Here is a 20607-nt window from a genome sequence, read left to right as displayed (position 1 = left end):
TGGGAAGAGCCTGTCAGAAACATTTCTTTCAGTTTTGTAGCCTACATAACATAACATTCGATCTGAATCCAAACCCAAAACTTTCCAGACCACATTTCCAATCTGTCTTCCATTTCTTTGACCATATAACATTGGAGAATGTCCTTCACCTATTTATGATAGCTGTGACTTTTTAAAAGCAGAAATGTTCTTAGCAAACAGATATTAGTTTCCCTTAGTGTTTCTGACGGTCTTGAAAAGTTGTTAATCTCAAGTTTCTGTAGCTCTAGCTGGCAGAGATCGCTGGTAGCTGGCCAAGTTAATGGGTTTAGTTCCCAGGAAACACACATACTGGTAAAAGATCTAAAATAAAGATTTCTTTGGTTCAGTTTTTGCAGAAATGAAAACTGTAGATGTGTTCCTTCAGAAGTTGCTGAAGATTTCTTGTTTCTTGCTCCAGTCCATAGGGGGCGCTCTCTTATTGGCTCGTTTGGCCATGGCTTTTTGCCTCGCCTCCGCTGCGGTCAGGCTAAGATGCAGACCATTCTCACTAAACGAGTCTGCTAGACGCTGCTTAGATTTTCCATCTCGGTGAACGTTATGGATTTCATCGCTGGAGTAATGGTCAGAATCAGTGACCTATGGAAAAAAGCAAAAGTTTTAAATTCGGATGCATTAACATTTCAATGAAATGATCAAATGGGTGTTTGAGGTCTTCATCGTAATATAGAGGGTTCCGACGTGATAAAATACACGATAACTGCTGAAATAAAAACATCTTTAAACTCAAAGCAGTACTGTCTTATAGCATGGCTTATTGTATTGTATATCACATGAAGAACACAAGAACGTGCGCGCACGAAACCAAACGCGATTGTTTCACGTGCGCACACAAAACTAAACTTTATTTAATTTTTGCTCCATGTCCCCTTAGGGGCTCCGTAAAACATTAATCATGCATTCTATATAAAAATGCTTTTAATTTGTTGGCAATTACTCAAAATGTCTAAAATTACAATGTATTTCTAACATGAACTATCAATGATCAATACATCTACAGCATTTATTTATCTTTGTTCATATTAATTTCGGCATTTACTAATAATACATTTATTAAATCAAGCGTTGTAACTGTTAACATTTATTAATGCACCATGAACTAACATAAATAACTGTATTGACATTAACTTAAATTAACAAAAATTAATACATGCTAAAAAACTATATTGTTCATTGTTTGTTCATGTTAGTTAATGCATTTCCTAATGTTTACTAATACAACCTTATTGTAAAGTGTTACCCAAAGTGCTTGCATATAAACACGCACAGACCTTGTTGCTGGTTTCAAAACTGGTCAGTTCAGCACTAATTTCTGATAACGTGGAATGGGAGGAGGAGCTTCCGTAACTCTTGTGTCGTGGAGAGCCGTTTGTAATCGGTGGATCGGTCAGTGTTATGTTTATGATGGGTGGAGAGATCCTGGAGATGTCTGTGGCAGGTGAAGCAGACACGGTGTTCACTGTGTTTGAAAGCTTCGCCCCTGTACTCTGTATTATTGGCCCATCCACACAGTCTTCTGTATAAAAAAATGAACATTTTGGGAAAACCCGAACATGAATGTTAAGTGAAGGGCAAACAACTTACCATTGCCATTTACTTCATTTTCTCCATAGACATTTATGTGTCACACATTCCACATAGTTATGAACAGTAATTCATTTGTATAGTGTCAGTGTTTGCATAGAGCTCTACTGATGTTTGCATAGTGTATCCTTCATGTTTGCATAGCGTTATATGATATTTAACGTGATGCTAGTCATGTGAGGTTATATAAATAGGCAGCACTTGGATAACTGTGTTTGTGTATCTTGGTAAATTTAAAGTGGTGGACTTCTCCAGAATTCTTTGTAGGACATTTTGTCTCGCACTTTTTGCAAAAAATTGTGCAGATGCTCAAAAAATGCTAGGTTATTTTCAACCCAGCTTTGCGTCAAAAAGGGTTCTCCTTTAACCTATGCAATGATTATTTTAACTCATTGTTGGGTCAAATATATACAGTTTCTGGGTTAATTGAACCCAACAGCTGAGTTTGTCCCTTTTTGACCTGCGTTTTTAAAAGTGTATGAATTTTAATACGCTGTACTGTGCTGTACCTTTGAGATGAGTAGACGTTGGGGTGATGCCCAGATTTTTAAAGAGCTCATCTGTGTCAGGGTCGACCACCAACAAACGCGTTTCTCTACCACCCGCTTTGATCAATGCCACCACCTCAGCATGACGCAGACCCTTTATACTTCTGTCATTCACCTGAAAATCAGAAAGAAATCGACTATCCACCAATTCGTAGACTATATATAGTTTAACATCAGAGTAGGGGATTTCAAAGACAAATGCGAGGATCCCCAAATAGGCCGATCATTATCAGAAATATATTCTTGCAACTTGAAAACTAAGACACAGCCACAATATATAGATTTTCACGGAAGTAGCACAGATATTAAGGGGGTGTGTTCACCAAAGCTTTTACGCCTGCAGCGGCGCATGTTTTCAATTGTTTTCAATGGAAGCTCACCGTTTTTCAAAAAAGCCAGCAGCTATCGGTTTTCGCTCTGCATTTTTTTAGCGCTGAGCGCAGAGAGTTGAAAAATATTCAACTTTGGGTGAAAAGCTCCGCTCGTCAATGTCAGTTCTCACACAGCCGTACAATCACAGTAGAGGGGGCGGGACATTACCACAGCAACCAACTGGCTACCAAAGTGCTCAGCTGAAGAAACAGCTGGGATTCTGCGTCATCCAGGCGTTTTCAGACGCATTTAAAAGTTTTGATGTGCACGCCCCATTAGTCACTAAAAAGGCAACTATTACAAGGGAGACAAGGAACGAGCCATTATTTAAAACATGAATTTGTCTGGATTTACAAACCCTTGGTTACTTTTGGGATAAGTGCATTACATATATCACAGTCTGCGTGGTTTTTGTGACTTTTGGGATATTTTATAAAAAAAAAAAAACGTACATATTGTGGCTTTAAATGTGAAGTACAACATACATGTAGCATTTGACCAGCAGATGGAGCGCAATGCTGTTCCACTTTCTTAGGAAGTTCCTCTTCCTCTCTTTGAAGAAAGTCATAACTCACAAACTTTCATCTGACAACTTTCTCTTGTTCTCCAACTATTTATCTGACTAATAATAGTTTTGGGTGTGTAGGTTCCTGCTAAAATGCAGAATTTGGTACACAAACCTTAAGCCTGCGCTATTTCCTGATCTCCTCTGTTTATCTGAGGAAGGGAGGAGAGACTTTTGTTTGTTTGATGACGTTCTCATATGGAGCGTGACGTCTTTCATGACTATTTCAAGTATATGTTTATATTAACCTTAAAATGAGGAATCTTAGAAATTTTCTTTTTGTAAGATCATTTATGAAATTACGATGTGCAATTTAAAATAAAGACAATAAAGTTCTTTTAAGTCTAAGATTTTCCAGAGCTTAAACAATATGGGGCGGTTTCCTGTCCGAGAAACTGCACCATATATGCTAAATATCAGGGATTTAGCAGTGACTAGCAATTATTAGTAGCATTTGCTAAAACAACCACACTCTAAAAATAGCTGGTTTATTTTTTACCCATAATGGGTAAATATTGAACAGAACACATGCTGGGTTAAAAATTACCCAATGTTGGGTTGTTGTTATGCAACCATGGGGTATAATAACCCAACAGTTGGGTCTTTAAACCTATAAAAAACCTTTGTGCTACAAACATGATTGATTCCTCAAAAAAAAAAAAAAAAAAAAAATATATATATATATATATATATATATATATATATATATTAGGGCTGTCAATAGATTAAAAAAATTAATCTAGATTAATCGCATGATTTCATGAGTTAACTGCGATTAATCGCAAATTAATCGCACATTTTTATCCATTCTAAATTTACCCTTATTTAACACTTTTCAGGTTTTTAATATTCTAATCATATATACATATATAGATGCTTTATGCAAATGTATGTTAACAACAGCCTGTTTACATTTTAACAGAATCACCAGCCATTGTTTTGTATATGAATTTTCTTTTCAGAAAATTTTTCTTTCTCCATTTTTGTTTGCTGCTGCATCATTTGTGACCTGTGCTGGCAAGTTGAGTCGGAATTAGCAAATTTAAAAAAAATAGTTGTTCATATTTTGACATTCTCTATTAAAACATAGAACAATGCATGATTTGTTGAAATATAACAAAATATGACAGAACTACACGTCTTTGAAGTTGAAAGAGTCAAATTACCACAAAAATTTCCACATCCATACATTATATTACCACATCAATACCTTAAAATCACTGGTAAAACTAATAGATTTAGCACACACAAAGCAAAAACATCATCAATGTATGTTCAACTTTTTTTCCTTTTGTTTGATTGACATTGAGACAGACTGCTTAAAATCTAAGTGATCTAATATAATGTTACACATCAGATAGTTTTACCCAACGGTTAACCAAACATTTACTTAAAACATAACAGATTATAGAGCCTACCTGCGTGAATTCTTATCAAAACAGATATTTGTAAAACTGTAATTTTGTGTAGATGTCTATATATCCGGGTCGCGCACTTGCGCGTCTGTGTGCACGCGCTTCAGATGTCAGTCAGTCACCGTAAGGAAGATCGCTTTTGAGTCTTGTCGCTCTTAATAACTCTTTAACATTAATCAGGTACCGAACTTTATCTCTCTTAATGTCTCTTTTAACATCAAGCAAGTCCTGCAGTCTATTTTCTAAGTCATGCATAAAAGCGAAACCAAAATGAATTGAGACGCATTTTTGTATTAGATTAAGAATTAGGAGGACGGTAACGTTACACCTCTCAGACGTATAAATAAAGATCATATCAGATGTCCAACGAGCATTTAGAGCATTGGATTTGGTAGACGATTTGCTTAATGTTCTTATTTCTATGAAAACCTTTTACTCATTTAGAGAGAGTCACATTTGTCTGCGTCTCTGTTCATTCAACTATGGGCTGGACCAAGGGTCAAACATAAATTGCGCGTTGCGTTAATCTCCGTTAATAAAATTAGTGGCGTTAAAATGAATTTGCGTTAACGCGTTATTAACGCGTTAATTTTGACAGCCCTAATATATATATATATATATATATATATATATATATATATATATATATATCTCAAGGAGAGATTTGCTGCTTTTTAAATGATCAGATTTTATTTTTGTGTAGAAATTGAAGGGTGGACCAGAATATCTCAGAGAGAAATGTGTACTGTACTTACCAACTTTGTCCAGTAAACATAACTGAAATAGTGTGATATTTTTCCATGGCTGTTGTTCCTTTAAAATAACATTATAATTATAATCTGTACTTGTCAGTCACTATTTGTCTGTTATAATTATGAAGAATGCCTGCACTGTAAAAAGATTTGTTGTTTCAACTTAAAAAAAGTTAGTTACCTGGTTGCTCTCAAATTTTGAGTTAATTCAACTTAAAAATATTACTGTAAAATAGTTTTTAAATTGAACTAACTCAAAACATTTTCTGTCTTAAAACAAACCAGTTGCTCTAAAAAAGGATCAATTCCTCAAAGCCGACAAAACGTTCAACTTCCAAAATGTTTTTCCCTTCTCTTTTAATAATCTGACTCCAAAAGCAGTTTGATCCGATGTAATCTAATCCAGTGCTGCTAATCTGGGCTAATTAAGCCTCATGCAATTACCTCGATAAGACGATCTTTTGGCTTCAATCCCACACGCTCCGCTGGGGAGCCCGGGTCCACGGAGCGGATGTACTGGCCAGCACGAGATTTTTGGCAGTGCAGGTTGAAGCCGTAGCCGTGCTCGCTCAGGGTCATGTGATACAAGCGTGGACGCAGGTCCTTGGTTACCACGTCCCCCTCTGATAGTATCTCCACCTGGACAGAGCACAAGAGATGTGATCAAAAATCATAAAGCTCTCACACTCTGGGGAAATTTGTCATGAAAAAGAATAGTAACAGTGGAAAGTTTGTAATAATTTTACTTCATATATTACATGTTGGTCTTTAACATGTCAATAACAAACAATTCTATAAAAAGCATAAATTAATTAAAGACTTCATTGCATACTGTACATTGTTATGTTTTGAATAGTGATTAAATGCAATTCATAACAAAACAGAGTGGATTGGATGTGTAAAGCAGAACTGGATGCATTTGTATACTTGTGCGAAGGCGTAAAGGATCAGAACGTTGTACACTCGCTTTGAACGTTGTACACTCGCAAACAGCAACGTTACACACTAACTCAGGGTTTCCCGCAGAACTTTTCAGTTCGGGCGGCCCGCCCAAACTGGGAAACCCAACCGCCTTAACTAGGAGGTAAAAACATTTAATTAATTAATAATCTAGTATTCTAGTAGTAGTTCATTTTCTGTCTTAGTTTCTTCAAAATTAAGTTTTATTTAGTAGTTTTAAATAAAAATATTTTAATTTTTATCATGACGTGTACGCCCTGCCCCTTTGATTAGCGCCTTCTAAGGACAGTGTTTCTATGTTTCTTATTCATTTACTTAAATGATACAATATCAAACATAACGTTGCGCAGACTGTGAATTTTGAATTTATGTTTAGCCATTCGGCTTACAGTGCATACAAGAAATACATAATTAACCATATGTGTGTTCTCTGGGCTCGAACCCACGACCGCTATATTCTCACTGAGCTATATAGGAGCACATGTCTGCATTTTGTAGCACTTGTCTGAAGACGGTCACGTTCTCGAATTCTCTGTCATTTACCAGGACGTGCGCGCATGTGTGTGTGACCCTTGGCTCATTTCCTTCAAGAACCGAAACACGCCCGACAGGAATAAGGGACATTCTGTGAGAGAGCGTGTCACTTCCTGTGCTAAGACAATACAAGGGTGTTGTCTGTTTGTATCCCATGGGATTGAGTGACTGCATAACCTCGCCTTTACATACACAGCCGAAAACACACAAAACCTGCAACACACAAGATATGTGTAACCTCCTGGGGGTGACAGAGCGGTTAATCCAATCTTACTGGGCTTTCAATGAGAACATACATACACAACACTCACTGAATTCTGGGAAAATACCCAGAAATCAGACACCAGGTTATTTGCCAATAGAGTATGTGAACAAAAAGCAGGTAAATGAGAATTAAGGTCACACGGAATGGGACTGAACGAGAGTGAGAGAGACAAAAAGGCTGTCTTATTGGAGTGGGGAGGGAGCTTTGCTCGTGGACGTATGAGAGACCACATCTATGTAGAATATCAAACCCTGTTACTGCAAAGTAGTAATTTGATCAGTTTGCTTTTTTATGTGACCTTTAATGAAATAAATAGATACATTATCATTTAAGTGACTAATTTTTAAGTACCTTTGTGGTTGTTTTTGTTTGTTGAGTGTGGTCATAGCTGAAGTCGGTGCTGGTTTCGGCACTGTCTGTAACGTTGTCTTCAGTGTCAGGTTCAGTTTGTGGTTCAGTGCTGGGTTCAAAGGATGCAGTTTTGGGTTCAGAAGGGGAGGAGGGCAACAGGTACAAAGATGATGTCAGGCGAGCGTGAGCTCTGTACAGCGGAGAGCCATTTAACACTCCTCCAGGGGCACTGGGACTCTGACAAAACCAGAAATAATACATGATAAGAACATACAGTTAAACATCGGGATTTACATTTAGCACAACACTGAATCCCTCACAATTCACTGGAGATCTGGAAACTTCACAGGTACATACAGAACCAACAACATAAATGGGTTCAGTAGGTCCAGTTTGATTTCTTAACTGATTAACAGTGTTGGGAAAGTGACGCTGAAAAGGTAGTTTGCTAAGATAAAAACTATACATGGTATAATTCCGATTGGAAGTGGTCATCACTATGTTCTAACTCTTCGGATCAGAACTCTTGATGTGTAAACTCTTGTTGTTGCGCAATAGTGTCTCATACGTGGACGATTAAAATACACTTTGCGAATAGAGTGAGGGAAAAAGTGTTAATTCCCGAAGTGCCCTTCAAGGGTGCAAAACACTGTTTGGAATTTACTCAATGTATATCATGATCACTACTGCGCAGACTCTGGCTTCAAATGATGTCTGTGGCGTAAGTTGTCAGCAGCCATTTTCGTAAGTTGTCAGCAGCCATTTTGGCTTAATTATTTACAATGGAACTCTATGGAGATGCGTTGTCCATATTTTTTTGAGTCTATGATAAAAACTTTTTAAATAAACATACACAATGCATTAAAAAATCGTTGAATAACTAAACCAATTTGCTAAAATGAATCCTATTACCTGATGCTACTTGACAGAGAGCGACACTCAATAGCTTGTTTATAAATAGTCTATACTTACAATACTGTACAATGTGACACAATGGGTCTCATTCACTAATAATTGCATACGCTTTTCACATTTGAACTTCTCACGAAAACTTTCTACCTAATTCACAACATGTTCGTACACATATGAATTTGTTCTTTTACTCATTAATGCTGCGTTCACACCAGCCGCTGTAGAGGCGTCAAGCGCGAATGATTTCAATGTTAGGTCACTGTAAAGACGTGTTGATGCGTGTCTGGAGGTTTCGAATTTGTGCGAATTGAGCGAATGATGCGAAAAACACACGAGTTGAAAAACGGAATAACGCGCCGCGTAAACCAATCAGGAGCTTGCTCTAGTAGTGACGTACTTACAGGAAGCGAGCGGAGTCACAGAAGCCCCTCCCACGACGCAAATTTCCGCGTGAATGTCTCGATGACTAGAATTTCACGCGCGGCTTTCACACGTGAATGAAGCGAGTACAAAATGTTCAAGCGTCCAACTACGTGCGGTAGACGTGAAATTTGATGCCTCAAACACGTCTGGTGTGAACCCACAGCTAGTCAATGTGGACGTTCTGAATGAGCATGCACAACGTTGGTAATTTACATAATACACGCCCAAACCAGCTCCATATAAGGGCTTTCCAGAGCGCTTGTCCACAGAAATGTTTTTAAAGTTTGTCACTGGAGCAAAAAATACATGATCATATTGAAGTATAAGTTGTTCTTGAATTTTTCGTACATTTAGAAGAAATTTTGTATGAAAAGTTTTTTGTTAAGTCATGATTTGTTTGTAAAACGTTTGTACCCAAATTTCACACACAAATTTGCACATACACATGCTAAGTAAATGAGACCCAATGACTTGAATGCTGTTTTGGTTAGTAAATGTCCAACACTATTCGATGGTTGTTGTGCACAACCACAATTAGTAGACCTACACCTTAACAATAGATTACTGGTACTGATCCTGTTTCCATCTGCTACCTGGACAGGTTTCAAGAAACAGACTTACCTCCCTGATCTGAACAGATCAAGACATTTAGACATCAGAGAGGGGGAGAGAGAGAGAGAACAAGCATCTTTTCATGGATTAAATTGATCCTGGATTACTTTGGTCTAAGTAAAATCTTAGTTTAGCGGCTTTGGCAAAGGTGTAAAAAAATTCATAGTCTGTGTGTTGAACAGTAAACAGAGAATGTTCTAGGCACTGACAACAACAAGTTGATTTAAAGTGACGTCGCAGTTCTACTGATCTTCTTAACACAATCAAACACATTTTGTTTAGTTTAGTTTCTAATAACTTTGATCTTTCGTAAACTGGGAGAAATGTGTGTGTTCCTGTTTGTTGTTAAGAGACAATGCCGGCAATACCGCAATAAAATGGTCAACTAAAATGATTCAAACACTAAACACAAAGATTTAAACACTTTGACCACAGCTCTTCAACATGTCGGAATGCATCTACATTACAACAAAATGCCAAACCAATTGGCATTCATTTGATAGAACTCTACCACAAGTGCACTTCTGAACTAAATTAAATTAGTAGTTAGTTGAAGCCCGTATTAGCCAAACTGACCTGTGGTACTCACACCATAAAACCTATATTGTAGCTTTATATGTTTATTTTTATAATTTACTCTGTTTTTTTTATTTCATCTTTCCTCTGTACCTCTATAAACATTTAGGGGTGTTCCGGACAGGGATTAGACTAGTCCTAGACTAAAATAACGTAAGAGCTGTCCAAACTGAAAACAACTTGCAATGACATATCTTAAAATGCATCACTGCCCTATGTTTTGCCTCAAAATGCACACAAGAATGTTTTTAGTAAGGCATGTTTGTTAAAATTAGTTATATGTTCGTATTAAACTAAGGCCTAGTCCTGGTTTAAGCTAATCCCTGTCTGGGAAACCGCCCCTTAAAGTTCCTCTTACAGTATGATCTAAATTAAGCACACTGCCTCTGGGGTCTCTGGGGGGAATTTCCTCTTAAAATTCCTACATCCCAACCATAAATTTGAATATGGAAAATAGTGGCCCTTCCAATCCAATCTGTTATAGCCTTCTTTCACATTTAAATAATTTTTGTATTGGTTGGGGAACCAAATCCCAGCATAATGGGCTATATTAAAGTTTAAGCTAAATTAATATACTTTCACATTTTATTTTCACATAGCCACAAGCCACACTGATGATGTGGAGTGCCAAATGCATAAAAGTTGAAAATTGATTTTGCTTGAAAGATACATTAAATGTAATTTTACCTTGTTTATTAAAATCCCCTCTGAGGTCTGCCTGCTGTATGTAGGTGTGGCGCAGTCTCGAGGGGAGGCGCGGGGTGAGGATGCCGCGGAGGATCGCGAGGAGAGAGACCCCATCTCGATCGCCCTGTCCTCCGTACACGGTAGACCGTGAAACTTAAGAAACTCATCTGTGACCCGGTCTACTACCAGCAACCTGGTGCGGTGGTCCACTTCCAAGATCCGCTGGACAACCTGGCAGACCCAGAGAGAAATGAATGTAATGATGATACTACATATATGTTTTGGGAAAAGGTGTTCTTGTAGCTCAGTAATACATCATTACGTTACCAGTGCAAAAGGTTGTGGGTTTGATCCCAGAGAACACACATAATGATAATAATGCATAGCATGTAATACACTATGAGGCGGTTTCCCGGACAGGATTTAGATTAATCCAGGAATAGGCCTTAGTTATATTAGGACATTTAAGTAGTTTTTACAAATCTTAAAAAAAAAAACAATACTAGTGTGCATCTTGAGACAAAACAATGACATTTAGTCTGGGACTTAGATAAGACCTGTCCGGGAAACCGCCCCAAAAAAGTCACTTTGGATCAAATTTAAAGCACTTTTAAGAATAAAATAATAATCATTCAGTATATGGTACATGCCAAAGTATCATCTGTTTACTGTAAGCCTACTATGGTATTCCAAAAGTACTTGTTGTGTCAAGGTAAGGGAGGTATAAGACACCAGCTGAAAACAAAGGTTTCTTTAACACAATGGGTAGAACATGTTAGTACCAAAAAGAGAACACACATAGTAAAATGTATATTTATGCATTTGGCAAATGCTTTTATGATTTATTATGTCCCCTAAGATTCGAACTTACACTTGTAGTGTTGGTTACTATAGTAAATGTGGTAGATGAGGGTAAGTCACCAAACTGTTTTCAGGTCAAACCTGAGGTGTTTTCCAAACATTATTTAGCATACAGTGATACAGTTTTAAACAAACACTATGACGTCAATGTGGATTACAGCTGTATCCTTGTGAGCATTTTGGGGGATGCGCAACAGGAACCTTTAAGCAAATAACTGAACCGTTTCTTTTTTGTGTGTATTAAAACACTCCCGCTTCATACAAACAATGCTGTCTAGGTATTCAGATCAGTTTCGAGAAGCATCCCATGTGTATGCATCCACAAAAGTTGTTCATCAGGTTCTCCTCATTTATTACCTGTTGATGGGTTTCTCCTTCCACGTTCTCCCCGTTCACCTCCACCACCCGATCGCCCGATTTAAGACCGGACAGGTCCGCTGGGGAACCGGGCTCGATCTTGCGGATGTATTGCGCTCCTTGGCTGCGCTCCCCGTGAAGATGAAACCCATACCCGCCATCTCCTTTAGTTAAATAACACAAGCGTGGACGGAGTTCCCGCTCCAAAATCTCCCTCTCCAGAGTGTTCGCCATTTCCATTCACATCAACATCAATATTTCGGCATAGGTTGGCGTATAATATTTTGGCATTTCCTTGTGCATTTATTCCACATGCTGAGTCTGCGAGTTTACCTTCATTTAATGAATTGTTAAAAAATAAAAATAGCAAAATTGAAACAGTTTGTAGGCATATAGGTATAAAATATACTTGAAAGTAAACAAACTAATAACAATTGAATAAGAAAAAGAAACCCGTAAAGTTCGCGTTAAACGCTTTCCGTCGCACAAATCTTATTTGCGCTACATTCACAATATATAAATAATAATAATAGTAAAACTAAGAAAAATAAAAATATATTTTTTAAAATTCAATCCAACCTTAAAGTTCGCGTTTAACGCTTTTCCTTTCACGAATTTTAACCGTTTCCTGCGTTCGCAATAAAATAAACAATAAACAAACGAATAAAAAAATTAAACGTCGAAACTAAGTCACATAATCCAACTGTAAAGTTCTCCTCACAGCTTCCAGTCGCACAAATCTTTAAACCTTTATCATGCACTGCGTTTATTGGATTTAATCCTTTGTGTGGTACAAATATCTCCACTCCTCTGTGTCGACCACAAGACTGAATGTGAATCCCACAAACAGTCCAGAGAGTTTGACCCTTCCTTTAGTCCAGCCTCTGTCCGACAGTCACTTTCCTCACATATATGCACATAAATGTTATCAATAATCACAAATTCGGTCGAAAATCGAGGACAGCATCTGATATTAACTATACTTTGACACTGTCTGAGCATTTAACGCATCGAGGGAGATCAGAACAGGTGGATGAAGAAGCGCGTGTGCGCGTATTGGGGAAATGCGTGCGCGGCTGCGCGCGCTTGTGCGTGTGAGGGATCGAATCGGACAGATCATACGTTAGATAACTTACAGATATCCATGCGGAAATCTTCCTCTTTACATCGCTTAAACAAGCAGATCTGGGATCAGTTCATGTAAATCACACATTACTCACAGATACAAAACTGATCTAGGAGCAGTGATCTCGATGTATAACTGCAGTTGAAATATCATCTCGCGCACAATTATGTAAAAGCATTTTTATATTACGATACAACTTATAAATCACGTGAAAAAAAGATTTAAAGAAAAATAAAATAAAAATACGTTATATAAAATAGCATGTGATGATCTAATGCCATCTTAATCAGTTTATGTTAATAAGTGATTTTTTTTAGCTGTACTGCTCTCTAGCGTTGACAAAACAAATAATCCCAGGGGTTTAGTACAACTTTTTATTTCAAAATACTGTTTTATACCATTTAATATACAAAATTCTAAGCAATTATATAAATGTTTAGTATTTCCACTAAATCTAAGATTTTCATGTCCTTTGCGTACGATGTGAAGAAGTGGCTTTTGTTGGCCTCTTCCTCCTGTTCCTCTTGCTTGGGAGAGATGGGACTTCTTTATCTTCAGCGGTCTCTGTTTTCACTTCAATCCCTTGTTCAGTAGTAGAAATGGAGGAGAGCCCGAATTTAGTTTGTGGCTCTTTTGCTGAAACATCCTGTTGAGATATCTTTCTCATCTGAGAGGCGGAGCAAGAATTGGGCACGTCTGGTACCTACTCTTTAACTTGTGGTGTTGGAGATCCTATTTTATTCCTGGGACTGTTATGAGGGTCACCTGGGGATTTTGGGGCGCCTGATTTGATCTTGCTCGGTGAGGAACGGTGGGCGGATGGACATGTGTACTGATTCAGACACATAGAGCACAGGGGTCCGACGGGTAAACACACCTGCTGCCCAAAACCAACCAGCAGCCAGTTTACCTCACTCCACAGATCTCTACAGGACAGAGAAAGAGAGGAAAAAACTGCATTTGTGATATGCACAATATGATGCTGTTTTGGAGAGATTAGCAATGAGGCTGAAAATAGAGGTTACCGTGGTAACCACTCCTCGAGCGCTCTCCGTGTCTCCTCCGGCGTCTTGGTTTCCTTTTTGATCCATCCGAGCCTGTTTGAGATTCGGTGGACGTGGGTGTCCACACCTACATGAGCACAAAAAATCAATTTACCTTGAATTGTGCTTGAAAGTGTTTAAATTATATAGGCCTTACTACAGGTTGCTAGGCAGGTTTAAGCTAGTTGGCTAGGGCATTGCATAGGTGTTGCTAGGGTAATTTCTGGCTGATAAGGGTGCATTGCTAGAAAGAGATTTTAATGTCCTCCCTACCAATCCCTGACACATGCTTCCAGGCGATGTCCATGGCCAGATGTGCCATCTTGGGTCCGACGCCGGGCAGACGCATCAGCCCCTCCACAGTATTAGGAATGTCACCACCAAACTCCTGTTGGATCAGAGCCGTGGCCTGTTTGATGTACTTTACCTTTGTCTGAGAGAGATGCTCATGTGACTTTGTGTTTTTCAAAACATTTTGAATACATGTTAGTATGTTTGCATGTGTTTGCGTTGTCGTACCCTCCAGAATCCCACTGGATATATGAGTTTGCCCAGGGTCTCATCATCCATGTTGAGTATTGTGTTCACACTGAGGTCACGCTCACGTAATCTCTGCATGGCAGAAGCTGTCACTTGATCTTTAGTCTGACTGGACAGCATTAAAGAGATCAACACCTGGTACCGACGAACCTGAGAAGAAAGAGATTCAGTATGACATAGTATTATTGTATCGATCGATAAAGACGCCCACATCAGTGAATCTCTGATTGATTCTTGCTGACCTCAGGTGGGGCTTCTTTGTCATAGCATTTCTCAGCTCCCATCTGATCCACCGGAGCGTCCCGTTTACTCCTCATCTCTCTGATAAATGACAGTTGTGTTCTCCAATCTCCTGGCTCCCAGCGTTCCTTTTTCAATCCCACATCTTCCTCCTCGTATTCCACTTTCACCTGACCCCGTCTCAGTTTTCTAGGTGACCTCAAAGGGGCATCATTATCATTTGCCTCCACCTTCACCTTGGTGGTAGTTTTATGGCAATCTGACAGAGGGTCTGTAAAAAACACTTTTTAAGAACTTTACCATTTGAAAGGATTTATTAATAATAAATACTCATTTCAAATGCGTAAATATACACTCACCTAAAGGATTATTAGGAACAACATAGTAATACTGTGTTTGACCCCCTTCAGAACTGCCTTAATTGTACGTGGCATTGATTCAACAAGTGGCTGAAAGCATTCTTTAGAAAAGTTTAGCCCATATTGATAGGATTGCATCTTACAGTTGATGGAGATTTGTGGGATGCACATCCAGGGCACGAAACTCCCATGCCACAACATCCCAAAGATGCTCTATTGGGTTGAGATCTGGTGACTGTGGGGGCCTTTTTAGTACATTGAACTCATTGTCATGTTAAAAAAACCAATTTGAAATTTGGGCTTTGTGACATGGTGCATTATCCTGCTGGAATTAGGCATCAGAGGATGAGTACATGGTGGTCATAAAGAGATGGACATGGTCAAAAACAATGCTCAGGTAGGCCGTGGCATTTAAACGATGCCCAATTGGCACCAAGGGGCCTAAAGTGTGCCAAGAAAACATCCCCCACACCATTACACCATTGCATTAATGAGAAATTGAACAGGTGTTCCTAATAATCCTTTAGGTGAGTCTATAATGTCTTTTGCCATCCCAGCTAACACAGAAAAGTTCTAAGAAGGTTCCTTGAAAGTTACCAATGTTCTCAAAAACGTTCTGCCAACATAAAAAGTGTCTAGTTTTTTAAGGTTTTAAGAAATTTTTTTTGAATGTTAGAGGAATGTTACATTCTATCATTATCAAACATTATGACAATGTCATGTTTTAATGTTTACACAATGTTTAAAACAACAACTGTTTTCTATATTTACTTTTTCGCTTGTTATGTAAATGATAGAGAAACATTGCATTTAACTATTTGAAAAAACTGTTATAAAACATTATTTATAAATGTTCAGTAAAATATTGCTGTAAAAACACAATTCACTTATTAGGATTAGATGTTGATGTTTTGTTTCATATAAAGTCACAATTATGGGGATCAGTGTTTGTTTTAGTTGGACTCTTCACCCTTGACACTTTGCTTGCAATTTTTTCCTGGTTGCATTAACTTTGTGTGTAACACATGTGTTATGGTAAGTCAATAATGCAATTCTGTGCTGGTTGGTACATGGTTAAGATCATAATCTAATCTAATTAATTAATTAATTAACTCACATATTTTTTTCTCAGCTGGGATCCTACCCCATCTTTTATTTTTTAGAGAAAATGACAAAATAATGCACATAAAAATTGTGTGGTATCATTTTGTATTTACTGTAAATTGCTGTATAGTATAGTAGGTACAAGTTGTTAATGTATATTAAAGCATTTTGCAATATTAACTACTGTGAATTTGTCAAATGTAGTAAATATTGTAGTATACTTTAATATTTACTATGGTAAGTTAAAAAATATGGTAGCTTAGAATTGACAACAGTTTACTATAGTAATACTCAAGTAATACTCAGATTTTTGCAAAATGTGTATAATTATATACAATTATAATAAAATGCTGTTTTAGATATCGTTTTGTATATCAACAAGACCACTTCTTACAACGCAAAAGATTTTTTAGTGTAAAGTTTCCAGTCTCACCTGCAGAAGTTTGCGCATGTGCCTGCAGCAGTGCACGTGAAATACTGGTCTCGTGCATCTCTGCTTTCACTCTCACTGCAGCATCTTCCGATTTCAGCACTCTTGATCTTAGTCTACGAATACCTCCTGTGTTTATTTTCTTTATAGTGTCCTCTGCAGAAGTCTGTGAATCAGTGAAATATGGCGAGATCATATTTACACATAAACGGCGAAACACGTAAACATATGAACTCCTGACAGGCGCCAGCAAATTAACGGACATCCCCAGACTTCACGTCACAAACAAAATATTTTTGTAGATCCCCATAAATCTCTCGAGCAAAACAATCTTCCGAAATCACACATAACACACCTCGCGTTCACAGTGATATACATTTGTAGTTTTTTTTACCACAAGCTGCGCACGTAAGTGAAGGCGCGCCTACCGCACAAAAAAACTACAATTCCCAATCACGCCACTCCGCCACCAACCACGTGACTTGTTTTTGTAGGAAATACATGCCAGTGTGTCAAACATGACTTCCGGGGGGCAGTAAAGGGGTATGGTGTGAGCTGGGGCAGTTCTGCTGGCTGGGACTCCTGTCAGATATAAATGCATACAATTCAGTTATACATTTTATTGATATTTTCTTGATATCAGCCCGCCTCTGTCACCAGCGGACGGTAAATAACTGCGCGCGGTTTGGACTGGCTTGTTTATGTATTGGTGAAGGCTTATTTATTTATTTAAGCTTGTTTATTTGTCACCGTCGCGGTTTTGCTTGCATTGAATCGATATTTTTTTTTGTTCTATTGCATGTTAATACGTGTCTCTTTTTGCGATGTGTGACAGTCAATGTATCCCTTTTATTTGTAGGGAAACAAATATTGTGAATGTTGTGCAGGAAATGTCACGAGGTGTCAAACATTTGACTTCTTTGTATTGTGTTCTGCTTTGTTTTTACTTATGAAATGCGGTAAATCAGTACTAAAGATTGTCATTCATGCTGCAAACGTGTTTTTTGAATGTCTTTGTGCTCGAGTTTATAGCTCATTTTCTTGAGTTTCGTCTCGTGGGGCTCAGCACATTCACGTGCACTCGTCTGTAGAAGACTGAGCGCGTGCATGAGCTCCAGTCTGAGTTCTAAAGAATATATCGAGGCAATGAAATTCATAGGGTTCATAGCATAAACAATTACCTAAAAATCACTGCAGAACAAAAATGAACCACACCTCTTTTCTCTTTTTGTGATTCAGGGGGACTCGCATGTCTAAAGATGAATAAACAACCCAGTAAAGAGTCTTTAAAGGACAAAGTGAAAGGGATGTTTGGTCTCGGACAGACTCGTCCCAACAGCAAACCGGCAGAAAGCAAACCCTTAGAATGTATTATCACTCCGGACATCCTGAAGGTCAGAGATGACCAAACTGTTTTCTTCCCAGAATGATTTGGGAATTAAGTCCAAATAAATGCAGTTCACTCCAAAACCATTATATGCATTATTTCCCATTTAATTTCTCTATTCTTTTCTGTCAGGAGCTCAACCCAGAGTATGGTCTTCATCACAGGATCCGAGTCATCCACCACGTCTGCGATCTCGCAAAGTCCAAGAAGTTTGAGGAGGTGAGGCCATACAGGAGAATCTGTTCACTACTTGAAGTGTATGCGGAGATAAACAGACATTAACTGTGATGTGTTTCAGCATGCGGTGGAATCGCTGTGGAGAGCGGTTGAAGATCTAATGCACCCTGACCAGCCGCTGGAGGCCCGACACGCAGTGCTGGTTCTGTTGAGGGCCATAATTCAGGGACAGGTACTGAGCACTAAACCTGTCTCAGTCGATTCAGGGCATAAATCTAGTGTTGAATTTGTCAATGTTCTCCTGCTTTGTGTGTAGGGCGAAAGGCTTGGTCCACTCAGGGCCTATTTCTTCAAAATCATTTTGGACTATCAGCCTTGTAATGAAGATCTCCCTGAGAGACTGGAGGTCTTTAAAGCCCTCACCGAAAATGGCAAAGACATCACCTACCTGGAGGAGGAATTAGGTACATCTCAAACTCATACAGACATTATTTTATTCACACAGGTCATATGCAGACTAGGATTAGTGATTGTGTGCTCTTTCTCTCTTCAGCTCGCTTTGTCCTGCTGTGGATGGACATCGGTTTGTCCTCAGATTTTTTGCACGTGCTCGTCAACCTGGTTAAATTCAACTCCTGCTATCTGGATGAGAATGTTTCCTTAACCGTACAGAAAGTTCATGTGCACATAAACATAGTTTGGAGATGCTTGAATGAATTTGTCTGAAAGACTTTAAAATCCAAGGTGTTAAAATTGAATTCATAAAAATTTGTTGTGCTTTGATTGTCTAGCATACATGGGAACTCTTTCAATACATTTTTAGTCACGTTTTGGATTTCCATTAGTCAATTTTGTCATTTCATAGTTTTAGCGACTAAATTGTTATTATTTAATTTGTGAAAATGAAGGATGATGTTTGCTTATGTAATATCTGTTTTTAACAGGAAAGTCTGCCTATTGTGCAACCGGACGACTTCTTCCACAGATATTGAGGTATCCTAATATACAGCAAACTCCATTGAAGATGAATCGTATTGTGAGTCTTACTGACACGTTCATCTGTACGTGTATAAAGGTTGCGTTACAGGTGTTGGACGCTGTGGTGTGTTATAACTGCCTGCCCTCTGATTCGCTGACGGTCTTCATCATCACTCTCTGTCGAACCGTTAACGTAAAGGAGTTTTGCGAGTCTTGCTGGAAGGTACAATGCCTGACCTGAAGAAATCTGAACATACTGTCACACATTTAAAGTGTAGTGCAAACCATGCATGTGCTTGTATTTTCTTGTGTTCGTTTAGTTGATGCGTAAGGTGTTGGGAACTCACCTGGGTCACAGTGCCATTTATACCATGTGCCGTATCATGGAGGAGAGGTATTGGTGTGTGTGTGACATTACCAGTGTTTACTATTATATTATATATACCAACCATTGTGTTGGAAGCTCAAAAGGTCACAGGTTTGATCCCAAGGATCTAACATACCAAAAAAATGTATAGTTTGAATGCACTGCTTTGGATAAAAACATCTGCCAAATGTGTAAATTAAATGACTAACACTGTAAGGTGTTCCTGTTGTGTAGGGTGTACTCTGAAGATGCTGCTCTTTTGAGGGGCGCTGTGTTTTTTGTTGGTATGGCGCTGTGGGGGGCTCACAGACTTCCAGCTCTCAAAAACTCCCCCACGCTCGTTCTACCATCATTTCTTAAGGTAAGCGCGTGATACTCCGCGCACACTTATGCCATTGTCCTCCTGTGCTGAAATATGGTGCGAACTAGTGAGATTGATTGAAAGCGGTGACTAATTTGCATATTTACATCTATGGTCTGAACTAGTGCGATTGAGGGAAGGTGGGGACTAATACGCACGTTTGTATCTATGGTCTGAACTAGTGCGATTGAGTGAAAGCGGTGACTAATTTGCATATTTATATCTATGGTCTGATCTAGTGCGATTGAGTGAAGGTGGAGACTAATTCGCATATTTATATCTATGGTCTGAACTAGTGTGATTGAGTGGAAGCGCTGACTAATTCGCATATTTATATCTATGGTTTGAACTAGTGCGATTGAGTGAAAGCGGGGACTAATTCGCATATTTATATCTATGGTCTGAACTAGTGCGATTGAGTGAAGGTGGGGACTAATTCGCATATTTATATCTATGGTCTGAACTAGTGTGATTGAGTGGAAGCGCTGACTAATTCGCATATTTATATCTATGGTCCGAACTAGTGCGATTGAGTGAAGGTGGGGACTAATTCGCATATTTATATCTATGGTCTGAACTAGTGTGATTGAGTGGAAGCGCTGACTAATTCGCATATTTATATCTATGGTCCGATCTAGTGCGATTGAGTAAAAGCGGGGACTAATTAGCATATTTATATCTA

The 20607-nt window shown here is 38.5% G+C and overlaps 3 protein-coding genes across 4 annotated transcripts in view; 1 reads left to right on the top strand and 2 right to left on the bottom strand.

Annotated features, from left to right (window-relative positions):
* Window positions 1-331: 331 nt before the first annotated feature.
* nherf2 (NHERF family PDZ scaffold protein 2) lies at window positions 332-12914 on the bottom strand. Its single transcript, XM_055204288.2, has 8 exons — window positions 12393-12914; window positions 11814-12146; window positions 10596-10826; window positions 7386-7622; window positions 5720-5914; window positions 2133-2286; window positions 1311-1555; window positions 332-618 (listed from the first exon to the last, which is right to left on the bottom strand). The coding sequence occupies exons 2-8, from the start codon at window positions 12051-12053 to the stop codon at window positions 403-405; spliced, it is 1518 nt and encodes a 505-aa protein (XP_055060263.2). The 5' UTR covers window positions 12054-12146; window positions 12393-12914; the 3' UTR covers window positions 332-402.
* Window positions 12915-13299: 385 nt separating this feature from the next.
* Window positions 13300-17042, bottom strand: nthl1 (nth-like DNA glycosylase 1). 2 transcript variants are annotated; one of them, XM_055204289.2, is made up of 6 exons: window positions 16659-17042; window positions 14765-15045; window positions 14502-14672; window positions 14256-14415; window positions 13965-14070; window positions 13300-13865 (listed from the first exon to the last, which is right to left on the bottom strand). In XM_055204289.2, the coding sequence occupies exons 1-6, from the start codon at window positions 16918-16920 to the stop codon at window positions 13643-13645; spliced, it is 1203 nt and encodes a 400-aa protein (XP_055060264.2). In that variant the 5' UTR covers window positions 16921-17042; the 3' UTR covers window positions 13300-13642. The 2 variants fall into 2 exon arrangements, with proteins under 2 accessions (XP_055060264.2, XP_055060265.2); XM_055204290.2 differs by having other exon boundaries at window positions 14765-15033; window positions 16659-17040.
* Window positions 17043-17171: 129 nt separating this feature from the next.
* Window positions 17172-20607, top strand: part of tsc2 (TSC complex subunit 2) — a 53227-nt gene continuing 49791 nt past the window's right edge. Inside the window, exons 1-10 of the mRNA XM_073860204.1 lie at window positions 17172-17321; window positions 17887-18049; window positions 18175-18261; window positions 18341-18451; window positions 18536-18683; window positions 18773-18896; window positions 19170-19212; window positions 19295-19420; window positions 19518-19591; window positions 19799-19925. Of these exons, the coding sequence (XP_073716305.1) occupies window positions 17915-18049; window positions 18175-18261; window positions 18341-18451; window positions 18536-18683; window positions 18773-18896; window positions 19170-19212; window positions 19295-19420; window positions 19518-19591; window positions 19799-19925 (975 nt within the window). The 5' untranslated portion in view covers window positions 17172-17321; window positions 17887-17914. The remainder of the gene's footprint in view (window positions 17322-17886; window positions 18050-18174; window positions 18262-18340; window positions 18452-18535; window positions 18684-18772; window positions 18897-19169; window positions 19213-19294; window positions 19421-19517; window positions 19592-19798; window positions 19926-20607) is intronic.

The sequence above is a fragment of the Misgurnus anguillicaudatus genome, chromosome 3, assembly GCF_027580225.2.
Source record: "Misgurnus anguillicaudatus chromosome 3, ASM2758022v2, whole genome shotgun sequence".
NCBI classification, from domain to species: Eukaryota; Metazoa; Chordata; class Actinopteri; order Cypriniformes; family Cobitidae; genus Misgurnus; species Misgurnus anguillicaudatus.
Note: the sequence above shows the minus strand (reverse complement) of the source record. Positions and strands in the feature narration are given on the sequence as shown.